Raw genomic sequence first — 14,211 nt, forward strand, 5'->3', positions numbered from 1 at the left:
AAACTGAAGATAATCATTTAGGAATAGCTATTGATCTACACAGTACATGTCTTTGCAAAAGCCTGATAACCCATGTTGATGACCGTTACCTGACAGGTCGTTTGGGAACAGGTTGTTTCCACTCGATGAATGATGTGATAAATGGTAATCTGCTGTAAAAAAGTTGGGCTCAATAGGTTCTGGAGATCCCTGAGATAACTAAAACAGAAAAAGCAAAGGCACATCTTACTTTACCCTCAGAAGTAAATGACAGGAGACCTCTGCAGGGGGGTTTTCATTTCCCTATGTCTCTGCACAGAAAGTTTAGTGCTCGGTGGCATTTAATCCCTTGTAAATAGATAAAGAAACATGTTCTTTCTTCCAAAAGAAGTTACAAATTGGATGCAGGCGAATTCTCCAGTCACATGAAAAAAGTACAATTCATAGCTTTGTGAGAGCAAAAAAAACCAAAACGGATAGATAAATAATGGCATGAGCCTGGGACATCAGAATGTTATTTTTATCAGATGTAGGAGGAATAAACTCCAATTATCCAACAGAACAATATGTTTAGCCCAAATCATTATCCCTTTTCATGTATCTGCTTTGAATAATGGCTTCTTGTTTGACCCAGAAAAACAAGTTTCTTAATACATCTTTCTATATTACTATTAATCATTTTTAATCTCCAAACATTAATTCTCAAAACTCTGAAGGAAAGAGTAATTCACCAAATGATAAATATTAATGTTTGAATTGTTTAATACCCTTCTATAAAGTTGAATTTTTAAAATGGAATTTTATGCTATAAATGTTTTTCAACCTCCTTTCAACTTTAATTGTAACCATCACTTGGGCTGGCCATGTTTTAGTGCCTAAGTTAACATAATATACTTTTAAAGTGTCATTTCATATTAATAAGCCAGAAACAAATGGTGCAACATGTACTATGCATTAATAGTTACCTTGAATTCATATACTCTGTTCGTGAGTTAAACTACATTATTGTTCAATCACTTGAAAAAACTGTTTGGCAATACATACTACAATTAAACAACATATGCTTACTGTATAACCCAGTAATATCACTCTTAAAGATTTGCATAAGAGATATAAGTATATATATTCATCAAAAGACATGTGTAAGAATGTTCATATCACTTTTATTCATAATAACTAAAACTGGAAAAACCCTAAGTGTCTATGGACAGAAGAATGGATATCACAGTGTGCTCATACAATGGAATGCTGCAAAGCAATAAAAAAGAACAAACTATTAATCCTCATGGCAACATGAATGAATATTAACCAAAGAATCCAGAAACAAAATAATGACTTCATTTATATACATTTTCATAATCAGACAAAACTAACCAAATGGTGGTAGAAATCAAGATAATTACATGTGGCAGGTGGCAAGATTTGGGAACAAGGGAGCCTTCTGCAGGGACAGAAATGTTCTATACACTGAGGTGAGTGGTTGTCATACGGGTGAATACATATTCATAAAAGTTCATGGAGCTATCCATGTGTTAATAACTCCCTGCATGCATTATGCATTTATATCTTAAAATATTTTATATTTGCAAGTGAAAATTAATTTTTCCATCGATACATTTTGGATCATTTATGTGTTTTTCAGTTTCCATGTTGCCAAACACCTACTTATGCTTTAGGAAAAAAATATGGTTCCATCTTTTTCACTCTTAAAAATTTATTTTCCTTGCTTCAATGACAACCGATAAAATTAATAACCTATCTGTAATATGACAAGATTGTAAGATTGTAAGATACTGTAATACCAGAGGATCGGATAGTCAGACACACAATAACTTTCTTATCATTGCTATAGGGTGCCATGGAGGTAGCCCTAAGCATTCTGTATGGCTCATACCCCAGCTAGAAGGTGGCTCCAACTAAGATTTTTAGTATGCCTTATGATACTGAAAATGATTTCCTGGTAGTATCTTTCAAATGTCTTCAGATGGGATTATTTTCATATTATTTAGCATAGGAGTAATTTGGCTGCCTGACATGTTCATCTGACTTATAAAAAGCTATTCAACTTAATTATTATATACCTTGGAATCCTAAAGATTTCACAGACAGGAAGATGTTTAAAGCCTCAAAGAAAAGTATGTGAATTGTGACCTTCAGACATCAAGATTGCCATTTTAAGATGAGAAGGACAAGTCCTTTTCATTGATCTCAAACCTTAAAAAGGGTAGTTTTTGAGGTTTACACTGCTTCTGTCACATTAGTAGTCTCCTTTAGCTTAAGAACTGCAAATTAGTAGAGAGATGGGCCCATGGGTGAAAGCAAGGACTAAAATTCATTAGTTTTGTGTTTGAATCCCAGATACATTTCTTTTTATTAGGAACTGCCCAGAACTTCTTTTTGCAATTCAGTTTCAAGATACACATATTCTTTCGGCAAACATTTTTTGCCCCTTACTATATATCAGACAGCATGCTTTACAGTCTGAGTGGGACACAGACATGATCTGGCTTCTGTAAGACTTGTTTGTAATCAGACTAAGGAAAATGGGCTAATATATGTTAAACAACAGGGTGATGTAATAAATCATGAAGTGTAAAATGAAGTGGTAGGTTCTAAACTTATAAAAAGAAAGGTGATTCATGAAGACTAGCATGGCTTTCAGAAGTTCTATAGAAGAAACATTGGAGACGAGCCTTGAAGGATGGAGTTGGGTCGATCATAGGAAGCAAAACAGACATTCAAGGTGAGTGGAACTTGGGAGTAAAAGTCAGGCATTGTATGTTAATGGCAAAATGATGAAAAGGATGTGACATGATTTCATGTTATGGGGTTATGGGATTCAGGATGAAGAGAGGAAAACAAGTGCCATTCATTAATTTAGTACTTTTTAAAAATCAACTATTACGTGCCAAGCACAGATCCAAATAATAATAAAAAAAAAAAAACAAGGATGGCTAAAATTTATACTCTTGGAACTTGGTGCCCACTTAGGAAGAAATATGTCTGTGAAATACCCATCTAAATACCTGTACAATTGTAACGGTGCTAAATGCATTGAAGGATCGGTCTGTGGTTTTTTAGGAGGTAACAGATTTAACTTAACCAGGAAAGGCTTCCCCAAGAAAGCGACCTTTACATTAAGAGCTGAAACAATGAGTAAGAATGAGTAGAGGATGGGGTGGGAAGAACATTATAGGCAGAGAAAAAGGCATGTACAAGACTATGAAGTAAGCAACATGGTGGACAAACTTTAGAAAGGGCCTTCTTGGCTGGTGTGGAGACAAGAAGGAGCAAGGGAGACACAGGTAAGGGCAGAGAGATAGGCGAGGCTGCACCAAATGGTACTGTGAATACGACGGGCATTTTATACTAAGAGCCCCCTGAAGAGTTCTCCGTGATGTGCGTGGGGTGTGAGGTAGATGTGTGCATGTGACATGATCTGCTTGGAAAGTCAGCCCTAGATGCAACATGTATAACAGTTTGAGTGGGGTTAGGACTATCAGAGTGAATGCAGACAATGAGGAGGCTCCTGGAAACAACAGAGGCCCGGAAAGCTGGATCCCAGAGTTTAGATAATGAGGTAGGAAACTGGAATCTACTAAGGTTTTTCAGAATGCTAATAAAAAACACATGTTTAAGAACTATTAGTCTGGCAAAATAGATTGGAGAACAGGGAGATTAACAAAGAAGTTGTAACACTAATGCGAAAAAGAAGAGCCAAGAGCTTAGACTACTAGATGGTAACCAACCTTCCGTTGGTTATCCTTCCTTTGTCATAGGAATGGATATGGGAGATGGAATATTCTTACTTATAACAACAGTAGCACCTATTGCCATTTGGTGAGTACTTACAACATTAGATATTCTAGACACATTAGATAGTCCGTTTGGTTCCTACAAGTGTCCTGTAAGGCAGGCATTAGCTCCATTTGACTGACAAGGAAACTGAGGAAGAAAGTAATTTGCACAGGAAGCATACTATTAAATGACAGAACCAGGGCAAGAACCCAGGGCTATCTAACATCAAGGGTCAACCCCCCACACACACTACAAAGACTCCCTAGGCATTAATGACTTGGGGGGGGATATAGGAAATAAAGTAGAATGGTTGAAAGCAATTGTGAGGTTTAAAGACTGAGCAAAAGGAAAACTGATGCTTACAAGGAAACTGATGTGGACACGGGAAGGGAGGAGAAGGTAGTGAGTCTAATTCTGGACATGCCAGATGGCAAAGTAAATAGTCACCCAGTGCATGTAAACATGGAGGATACAACAGAACATCTTTAATAAAGCAGTGGCCCCAATGGCTCGATTAGGCTATGAGGTGGGTCAGCAGTCCACTACCAGTGTTGTGTGCGCCCTCTCTTGTCTCATAAGAATTCAGCTTATAGGTGTACCTCTGTTTTTGGCATAGATGCTATTTGAAAGAATGCATTAAGACCCTCCTTCTGGACGGACAAAAAAGGGCTATCCTGCTCTGAATAAACATCTACAGATCTGCAGAACAAACGATTATACACACTAACTAAATAAATCAAGTAAATATATTAAGGAGAACAGACTGTACCACTGTTACTACCATCCACTCCCCCAAATAAAACCCACTGATTTTGAGCAAGTATTGAGGAAATTTAGCACTTAATTGGTCAATTGAGAATATAGTAGTTTTCAAGCAAAACCTAAATAGAAGAAAACAATGAGGAACTACACATATAATCTTCATTACATTTTCCAGACTACATCTTCTTTTTTATATCATAAAATAGGGTTAACATTGCTGTAGAACAACCACACAAAACATTAGGGATCTAATCAGATGAGGTAGAACTTTGAAGGAAATTGAGTCAAACATAAATAAAATTGGGTACCAGAAATGAGAAAATTTTCAACATCACACTGCACTTGCCAGTCCTCTGGTATTATTTCCTTTAGATTTTCCTTGTTCTCTTTGACTGAAGTACACCATTATAAGACATAACATATTCACTAATCTTTCATCTTTTCTAACCTACAGCTCCTTTCCATTGGCTTTTTATTAGCTTTTTTTCAGGCCTCTTTGTTAATAGAAACTTCCAGTATTTATACACACTGTTTTCTTACTACACACACACACACACACATAAACATACACACATGTGCGTGTGCACGTGCACACACAGAAGCACGGTCCATCATCAGCTCTACCATACTCTTGAAGTCCCAGGGATGCACACCTCACCCTCATCCCCACTTCTGCCAAAAGCAGCCCTGTTGCTGTGATGTTCACATTTGCAGCAAGAACTGTGTTCCTAATAGAAAATTCTAAAACTAAAAGAAGGATAGAAAACCACTGTTCTATGTTAATTACAACCAGGAACTTATCCACCCAGAGCTTTGGCTCAACACTGAAGGTATGTCAAGGCGAAGAGTGAATAGTGGCCTGACATGGCTGGGCAGGAGAGCCCTGCTATTGGGGTTTCTCTACTTGGTCAAAAAGTTCAGTGGTGGGCTGTGTTGATTTATGATGCCTCCGTGGAGCCCTAAGGAGGGCTAGGCAAGTATAAGGTATGATTATTATATGCCTAAGGAGCCATTAATTAAAGTCTGAGGAGCTAAGCAATCTGCCTGCCTGGAAAAGAACTGGAAACCTGGAGTTAGGAATTAGGAAGCCTGTCAGACATTTGATAAGATAAACTTGACCTTGCTGATCTGTGTTGAAGTGGAGATAGGAAGTGAAGAGAACTAGCAGGATGGCCCATGACTATAGGAAGTAATTCTGGGTAATCCACCCCATAACACAGGGAAGATGTCACTGGGTTTTGTCTAGGCCTTCTTACTCAAAGTATGGCCCACAGAATAGCAGTATCAGCAACATCTGGGATCTGGGTAGAAATGCAGAATCTTGAGCCCAGGATGTGATTTCATCTTGGACAAACATTTTGGCCTACTAGAAAACCTGTCTTTCTAATAAAAGGTCTCAAGTCTGTTGGATATACTGTAAGTTCATAGTGGGCAGGTGCTATATTCTATAGCCTTGATGCTTGAACTGATCAGCAGCAGCAGCCATCACCTGGGGTTGGTTGGACAAGCACAATCTCAACCCTGTTTCCCCAGACCTACTCAATCAGAATCTACCTGTTAACAAGATCCCCAGGTGACTGATATGCACAATACAATCTGAGAAACACTCATCCTGCCAGGCCACTAATTCTCAGCTTTGGCTGCATGTTAGAATCACCTGGGATTTAAAAAAAAAAAAAAAACTCTGAAACCTGGATCCAACTCCTGAAGAGCCAATTCCCAGTAATCCAATACCTGAGGACTGACTGATGTGGTGTGTGGTCTGAGCATCAAGATGTTTAAAAGCTCCAGGTGATTCTAATGTGCAGCAAAATTTGTGAATTCCTGGGCATAGACACACACCTAAATAGCCAAATGCTTCCCACCCGGGTCTAGGTTCTTTTGTTTCTTTCAATCCTTGGTCCAAATGACATTTGTAACTTATGATGCACTGATCCTCAGCCTTGACTATAAGCTAGAATCACTTGGAGCCAGGGCTCCAACTAGCCCGTACCATGCCTTTGTGCAAACTAGAAAGTCACTCCTTTCCCCCAGAAGATACAGCCCCAGTCAGTCCCTTCATCCAGCTGTTCTTGGACAGAATATCACCTGTCCAATTCTAAGTGGTAACTTTGCAAGGAGAGCTGTTTTCAAAGTGCTAATGCCCAGATATTGGTCTGGGAGGAGCCTGGAATCAATATAAACAAACAAACAAAAACCCACAACTCTTTTTATTATAAAAAATTTGAAACATTTATGAAAGTATAGAGAACAATACAATGAACTCCAGGTACTCATGGCCAATTTTGCTTCATTTACATCTCCTTCACTTCCCTTCCTACCTCATCGGACTCTCAGGAATTGGAAAGCAAATACTGCCCTCCATAATATTTCAGCATGGTTCTTTAAAAAAGACGGATTTCCTTTTTTTTATAAAAACAGAACCACAATATAATTATCCCATCTAAAAGAAGTTATTGATTCCTTGATAGAGTCATACATCACTTAATGGGTATATGTTCTAAGAAATGCATCATTAGGTGATTTTGTCATCGTGCGAACATCATAGAGTATCCTTATACAAACCTAGATGGCATAGCCTACCACACACCTAGGGTATATGGTGTAGCCTAGTGATCCTAAGCTATAAACCTGTATAGAATGTTACTGTACTGAATACTGTAGGCAACTATAACACAATGGTAAGTTATTTGTGTAACTACACATATCTGAACACATATCCTGTTATGTCAGGATATTCCAGTCTAAACTTGCACAGTTACTGCTCTAGGTCTGCAACCAACTACTTCTCCAAGGAGTTATGGGTCAGGGAGTTCACTGCTGCTGATTGGTTTCTAGACTTTTTTAGTGAAAGTATTAGGAAATGTGTATATTTTTTAATAGATGAGATTTATCATTAATTCATACTCATTCACATTGATACTTCCAATTCTAATTTGAGTTGATCTCTTCTATCTTACTACCATTTCTCCTTTCTCCCATGCTGAAAATGCTAGTTCCCAAAGATACCTGTGCAATTATTTAATTGCTTTATTCCCCTTACAATTCTAGACAAGATTGAGTAGACTGGCCTGAAGACCACCTTAGGTGAGTTATAAATAAGGAGCTTAATTTCTTAGAAAAGGGCTTTCTCATTTTTTGAATCCTGTATATGTCCTGCTGGGTCTTAGGCCATTAATAAGTAGGTACAATCATCCCCTAACGACTCCTTCAAACTGGGGACATGGGGTCTATGGATTTCAGGAAAAGCTTCAGAGGGAAAGGTGAAAATCAATTGCATTTTGTGTGCTGTCACCACTTACTGCTTGGCCCTGGTATGGGGTGACTTTGTCAATCAAAGGATAATTGGCCACTCCTCTGTGACTGTACAGGGGATGAAAAACCTATTTCAGAACAAAAAATATTGCTAGCAAAAGATTATACCAGAAAGAGGAAAAAAAAAAACAGAGATTACAAACCCTGCTTCTGTCGATCACTAGCTGAGCCCTGGAGCTGACTGTCCCCCTCTCCAACCTTCAGGCCTTAGAACAATGTATATGGCCCCTTCCTACCTAAGGGTCCACAACAGATGTCCCCAGACCACCCCATGAGCTTGTAATAGCAGAGAAGAGGACGTTGGCATTTTTCATGGGAGAGTTTAACCTGCATCTTAACCACTTTAAAAATAAGGGTGAGTTTATCCTTCCTTCACTTCCCTCACCTGTGCTTCCCAAACACCCTGTACCACCCCATCAATATCTGTTTTTATTGTCCCAGATCAAGAGGAACAAAAGAGAAGCATTCTAATGAGAGATGCTGTCAGCATCCAGAGGAAGGAATACAAGGTGCAGGATGGGAGAATTTAACAAACGGATCTTCTTTTCCATCAGAGGAGGAAAGAAAAACAGTGAGGAAGAAATGTAAAACTGAAAACCTAAATGATAAAAGAGAACATGATGCACTTCAAGGGCATGCACTGATGGAAAATCACTGAGCAGGGGAGAGTTGAAGCCACCTTTGCGTAGCAGACAGTTTGCAGCAGATGCTTTCCTTCTCATAAAACTAAGATTTCTGTTAGAATAAATTTGTGTACAAACTGGATTACTCTCAATATTGTTTTAATAAGAATATAAACCCTAAGCAACATGTAATCTTTTCATGGGAGATTTGAGTTTCTGTTTTTAAAAATATATTTATTAGTATTCATGATACAGTATATAAACATTGTAAGATAAATATCTGAGGTCTTCTCTACTTCTGCTTTTATCTCCTCTAGCTCTGTTTCTTGGCCTTATTTCCCAACACAACCATGAAAAATATCTTGCTCTCTAATCTCTGGTGAGGTAGGGTTTATGTTTTGTTTACTTGCAGCTGTGTCTTTCCCCTAACCCATAACTCCTTGGAGAAATATTTGATAGCAGACCTAGAGCAATAACTGTGCAAAGCCAAAGTCATTTCCCTTCTTGTATGTATGTGCAGACCCAACTCGTAGAAGACAACCAAGCCAAAACATTTTGCTTGCATTTATTATCAAAGAGCCTATCATATCTCCCGAATACTGAATAAGCAAGTTTATACTTAAAATTGAATTCATTAAATAGAAAATGTAAAGGAAAAGGTCACTGGCAGCATGATCATACCAAAGTTTAAACATATGATGAAACTTTTTTAAAAATATGAAATTGGAGTGGGACCAAGCATCTTTACACAGGTGGACTCAAATTGCTTGTACCTTGGGCTTTTCAGGGACAGGAGAATGGGGACCTCAGGGCCACCTTCATGGGCTGTATTAAAAAGGCTATCAACCTGGACAAGGGGATCACCAAGTTTTGTTAACCAGAAGTAAACAATTTTCCTTCTGCCTGATTGCTTCAGACTCTTTGTGGCTTTGTTTCTGTATGTATGAATAGAAATATTTGCTAGCACCAGAAGTCTGGGAGACTGTAGAATGGCAAAGATGGAAATAACGTTAGGAATAGTTCCAACAACCCTCATATGTGATAAAAAGTCATAACTTCTTGGTTAAATGACTTCTTCAGAGTGGCAAAGCTAATTTAGGGGCTCGATAAAATTTATTCTAATAAAATATTGAAATGCAATCCTCCAAGAAAGGCTAAATTATGCAGATTTCAAATTAAAGATATGTAATAACATCTACTCTTAGGAAAACACAATAAAACTGAAAGAACTTTCTGTTAGTTATCTGATAATAAGGGCCACAGAAATAAAGGTGAGAAAATTAGAGGCAAAGACATAACCTCAATTTAATACCTTAAGCAGTGATAATAACCTTTAACAGAGTATAGACAGCTTACAGTACAAAGTAAGGAAGATGTAAAATATAACTCTTGTGTTTTTGTTAGCAAAAGAATTCCTAAATATAGAATATCATACCTTTTTAATTTCAGATTTCAAATTACAAGGGTTACTCTGCTGGCTGAAGAGGGACTTCTTGAATCTCTCTATAACCCTTCTTTTCAAATTGTGGTGCAAAGCTGGAGGAAGCTGCATAAAATGAGAAAATTATTATAAACAAATTGTTAACACTGCATTTACTAAGTGTCAATGTAATGATATTCACTCAACGAGACTAAATAAGAATTTAAATTTTATTGCAAATAGCATGACTATATGCTATAGTTTTTTACCCTAAGACCCAGAAGGAATAAAATATTTGACTTTGCTTTCTTTCAAAGGGCTGCTTCCATTTATCTTATTGTTTTTTACTTACTGGTATTATTTTTATTATTTAACAACTAATTTATTAATGCACACATATATTGAATTATGTAAAGAACAGCCTTGACAAAGGAGGGGTGCATTTTATGATATGTTTAGGTGCTTATGGCATGCCCAGAGTCATGCTAACCACCCCAGCCATGGCCCTGACCCTGAAGGACCTGATATTTTGGAACGGGAAACACTTATTTACATTAGTATATAGTCAGATGCCTGCTTGTGAATGCTCCTGAAATTTCTTCTGGGGAGAGATCAGATTTTAGAGAGCAATTTTATCCAGAAGAGAGAAAGAGAAAATGGATCAGTATATATTAGGGCTGAACCAGGATGAGCTAGATTTAATAAGTGAGTAGTATTAATAGAATGTCACTTTAGAACCTTAGGAAATGTGGTGATTAGATGAAAATTAGGATTTTAAAAAACTCATTTGTAATGCTTTGCAGGTTGGATCTATACAAGAAAATCAAAGGTCCTGAAAAGCACAGAGAGATGAAGTGAAGTTTGGAAGAAGGATAATAAAAAAGAAATCTGAATTACAAGAGTCTGAATTACAAGGGTCTCAGGGTTAAAATAATGTTTAGTTTTGTTTAAATTATGGAGAGAACTTGAAAGGAGAGAAAAGGAACCAGTAAGAAAAAAGATGGTTAAGTGGGAAGGAAAATGTGGTAGTACGAGCTCTCAAACTTAAGCATAGAATCAAAGCTCAGAGCAAAAGAAAGAAGAATATGTCAGAGACAATTATTACCTCACTCTTCCTCCATTTTCCTCCTGGCTCCCTTAAAGTTTGAGTCTGTGCCATGTGACTGCTTTTAGCCAATAAAAATGACTTGTGCCACTCGGAGGATGAGACGATCCAAAGCCAGTGTGTTTCCTCCATTTCTGTCCTCCCCTACCACAAGAACCACGGAGTCCACCTATTCTGATGGCATGGCCACAAGATAGAGCAGGGCCACTTGACCAACCCAACTTTGACTGAGAAATAAACCTCTCCTGTCTCAAGCCAAGGGATTTAGCGTATATCTGTTAGTGCAGTATAACTTCCCTTATCCTGATGAATACAGGGTATATCTCTCCACTCAAGTTTGATGGAAGAGGAGGATAGACAAAGGGTAATGGTAGAGCCAAGCATAGGGTCTACAAGGGCTCACGACAGCTGATTGTATAGCCAAAGACAAACTGCTCATCCTCCCAACCACAATGGGATGTAGGGCCTATTACAAAGTACTATAATCACATAAAACGGAAAAACAGTGCAACTGAAAAATGTTTTTAAAATGTATCTTTAATCCTAGTGCTTGAGTCAAAGTAGGTGTAATTAAGGAAGAGATAAGACTGTTGCGGAGATCCTGAAGCCCTTTAGTATACTTTGAAACGTTTTGCAGGACTGAGGGTGCAGCACTGAGTCTTACTGATCTCTTCTGATGTCAATATTATAGCTTTCTTTGATCCTTGATCTTTCTTTTTTTTTTTTTTTTTTTGAGACAGAGTCTCACTTTGTTGCCCAGGCTAGAGTGAGTGCCGTGGCGTCAGCCTGGCTCACAGCAACCTCAAACTCCGGGGCTCAGCGATCCTACTGCCTCAGCCTCCCGAGTAGCTGGGACTACAGGCATGCGCCACCATGCCCGGCTAATTTTTTGTATATATATTTTTAGTTCGTCAATTAATTTATTTCTATTTTTGGTAGAGACGGGGTCTCACTCAGGCTGGTTTCGAACTCCAGACCTTGAGCAATCCGCCCGCCTCGGCCTCCTAAAGTGCTAGGATTACAGGCGTGAGCCACCACGCCCGGCCCCTTGATCTTTCTTGATCCTTGATCTTTACCTTGATCCAGATGCGATTCCTCATTTCACCCCCAGAAAATAGCCATAATTATTGTTGTCTTTTCACATGGAATGAAAGGGGGAAACCAAGAAATGCATAGGAAGGAAGGAAGGGAAGAGAGGGGGAGCAGAAGGGGGCAGAGAGAGAGATTTCCCAGCATTAAGGGGCAAATATTTGGCAGACGGATGAGAAGGAAAATGAGTATAAATGATATATGTGTGCGTGAGAGAACAGCAAAAGAGAAATTAATTTAACTTAGAGTAGAAACAGGCAATGATGGGAGATGCATGTGCATACTTTGCTGGCAAGGGGATGGGTTGGAGTGGTGAGGGGACTAGAAAAGTACCTAAAAAGACACCGGGTTTAATAATTTCATATTATTATGCACCAGAAGTCGCCACTTTCCCAAATCAAAAACCAGAAGAAGACAGTGTTGGCCAGGGACTGCCTCGTTGCTGCCCAGCTGATTGCAACGTAGCTGTCAGAGGGAAAGACAGTAAGCCTCCTCTGCTGCAACAAACCTGAATGTGTGAGACACCAGTGGGCTCGCGGGTTCCTTCAAAGGGGACTTGGCCCAGTACTGGCAGCTACTGGTATCAAATTATGGACTCAGATACCCTGCAAATTCTTGCTAATCATTTAACTTGATAAGCCTCTAGTTAAATCAGAATTGCTTTTGCTGCTCCTGATAGCCTGAATTAATCTTTATAAAAACTCATATGAGTAAGTTACCAGTCAACTTAAGATGCATGTTCAGGGCAGTATTAGAAAGCTATTGGTCTTACTGTATTCTACAAGCTCCCCCATTTTACCAGTGAAGGAACTGATTCTTGAAAAGATAATCACTTCCTCAAAGTCTGAAATCTAAGTTTGGTCTTATTTGCCTGTTTTTACTATGCCACATAAAGTGACAAAAGAAAAAGTAAAATCTGTTCTGGATATTTTATATGAGTTTTCTCAAACTTGCAGAATTTTCATGGATTCTTTCCAAAGAACTGCCTGCATTCTCTAGTAACTCAAAAAACACATGAGATGACCATTCATAGTTACAAGGCTCCATTTGATAGTGACTTAAATTAGTGTCTTGTCTTATTTTTCAAAAAATTATTTTGGCATATTACTGCTTAAGAGGAGATTTCCCTAAGTGCTAAAACAAAATGTTCAAATATTTTCATGAAAATAAATACACAAAATATAACACCTTCTTAGAATTTACAAACCCTGAAGATGTGAGTCAATTTGAGAAATACACAACTTTACCCTAAATATTTTATTTTGTTTAATCTCATTCACCCTTGCCATTAGTAACTAGGAAATCCAGACGAGTGGGTAAGGATGGTTCTATTTTTATCCAGCACTAATGCTGAAAAGAACACAGTATGTTTCACCACTGACAGTCAGTAATATAATTTTCATCTGAGGACAGACAGCATATTGCTATCCTTAATCACGTTTTTTTTCTTCTTGGCAATAATTGTGATTGTGAAGATGGGCAATCCAAAGGATCTTGAAACTGCCTGTCTGCTTTTTATGACAGCAGGACCCAACCTGTTTGGCACCAGGGACCAGTTTCAAGGAAGATGATTTTTCCATGGATGGTGGGGTGGGGAGGGTAGTGGAGCTCAGGCAGTGACGTGCAGTCTGGCTCTTAACAGGCCACCAGTACCGGGCCATGGCCCAGGGGTTGGGGAGCACAGCTCTAGGAGATAGATGTTTAATTTTTAAAAGTTGCTATATGCTGATTTTCAAAGCATTTACTTAACAAAACAATCAAAACATAAGTATAGAGTTAAACTCAATGCTTAATTTGGCTGTGCACGTCTTACCTAAGCAATAACACATAAAGACACATACTAAAAGATAGCATATGTAGTTTAGTCACCTCATACGCCCAGAGATAGATTTTGGTTTCCAGCAATGGAAATGAACCACTGATTTCATTCTTTGCTTGCTGGTCTTGAGATTACCATTTTAGTTCTCATGAAAACAGAGGTCAACTCAGTGAAGGCAGGATAAGGATTTTAATATCCTGCCTTGTAAAACAGTTGCTTTTAGATGATTTTCTCAGATCTGTCTCCATGGAAACTGGACAAGAAAGGCCACCGCCAGCCAAAAGTAACAAGTTTTCCCTGT

General features: G+C 38.4%; 1 protein-coding gene across 1 annotated transcript in view; it reads right to left on the reverse strand.

Moving 5' to 3' along the window:
* NEK10 (NIMA related kinase 10) overlaps positions 1–14,211 on the reverse strand; it is a 228,985-nt gene that overhangs the window by 9,931 nt on the left and 204,843 nt on the right. Inside the window, exons 35-36 of the mRNA XM_076005874.1 lie at positions 9,913–10,023; positions 90–198 (exon numbers count right to left, since the gene is read on the reverse strand). Coding sequence (XP_075861989.1) covers positions 90–198; positions 9,913–10,023 — 220 coding nt within the window. The remainder of the gene's footprint in view (positions 1–89; positions 199–9,912; positions 10,024–14,211) is intronic.

The sequence above is a fragment of the Microcebus murinus genome, chromosome 1 (assembly GCF_040939455.1).
Source record: "Microcebus murinus isolate Inina chromosome 1, M.murinus_Inina_mat1.0, whole genome shotgun sequence".
Lineage (NCBI taxonomy): Eukaryota > Metazoa > Chordata > Mammalia > Primates > Cheirogaleidae > Microcebus > Microcebus murinus.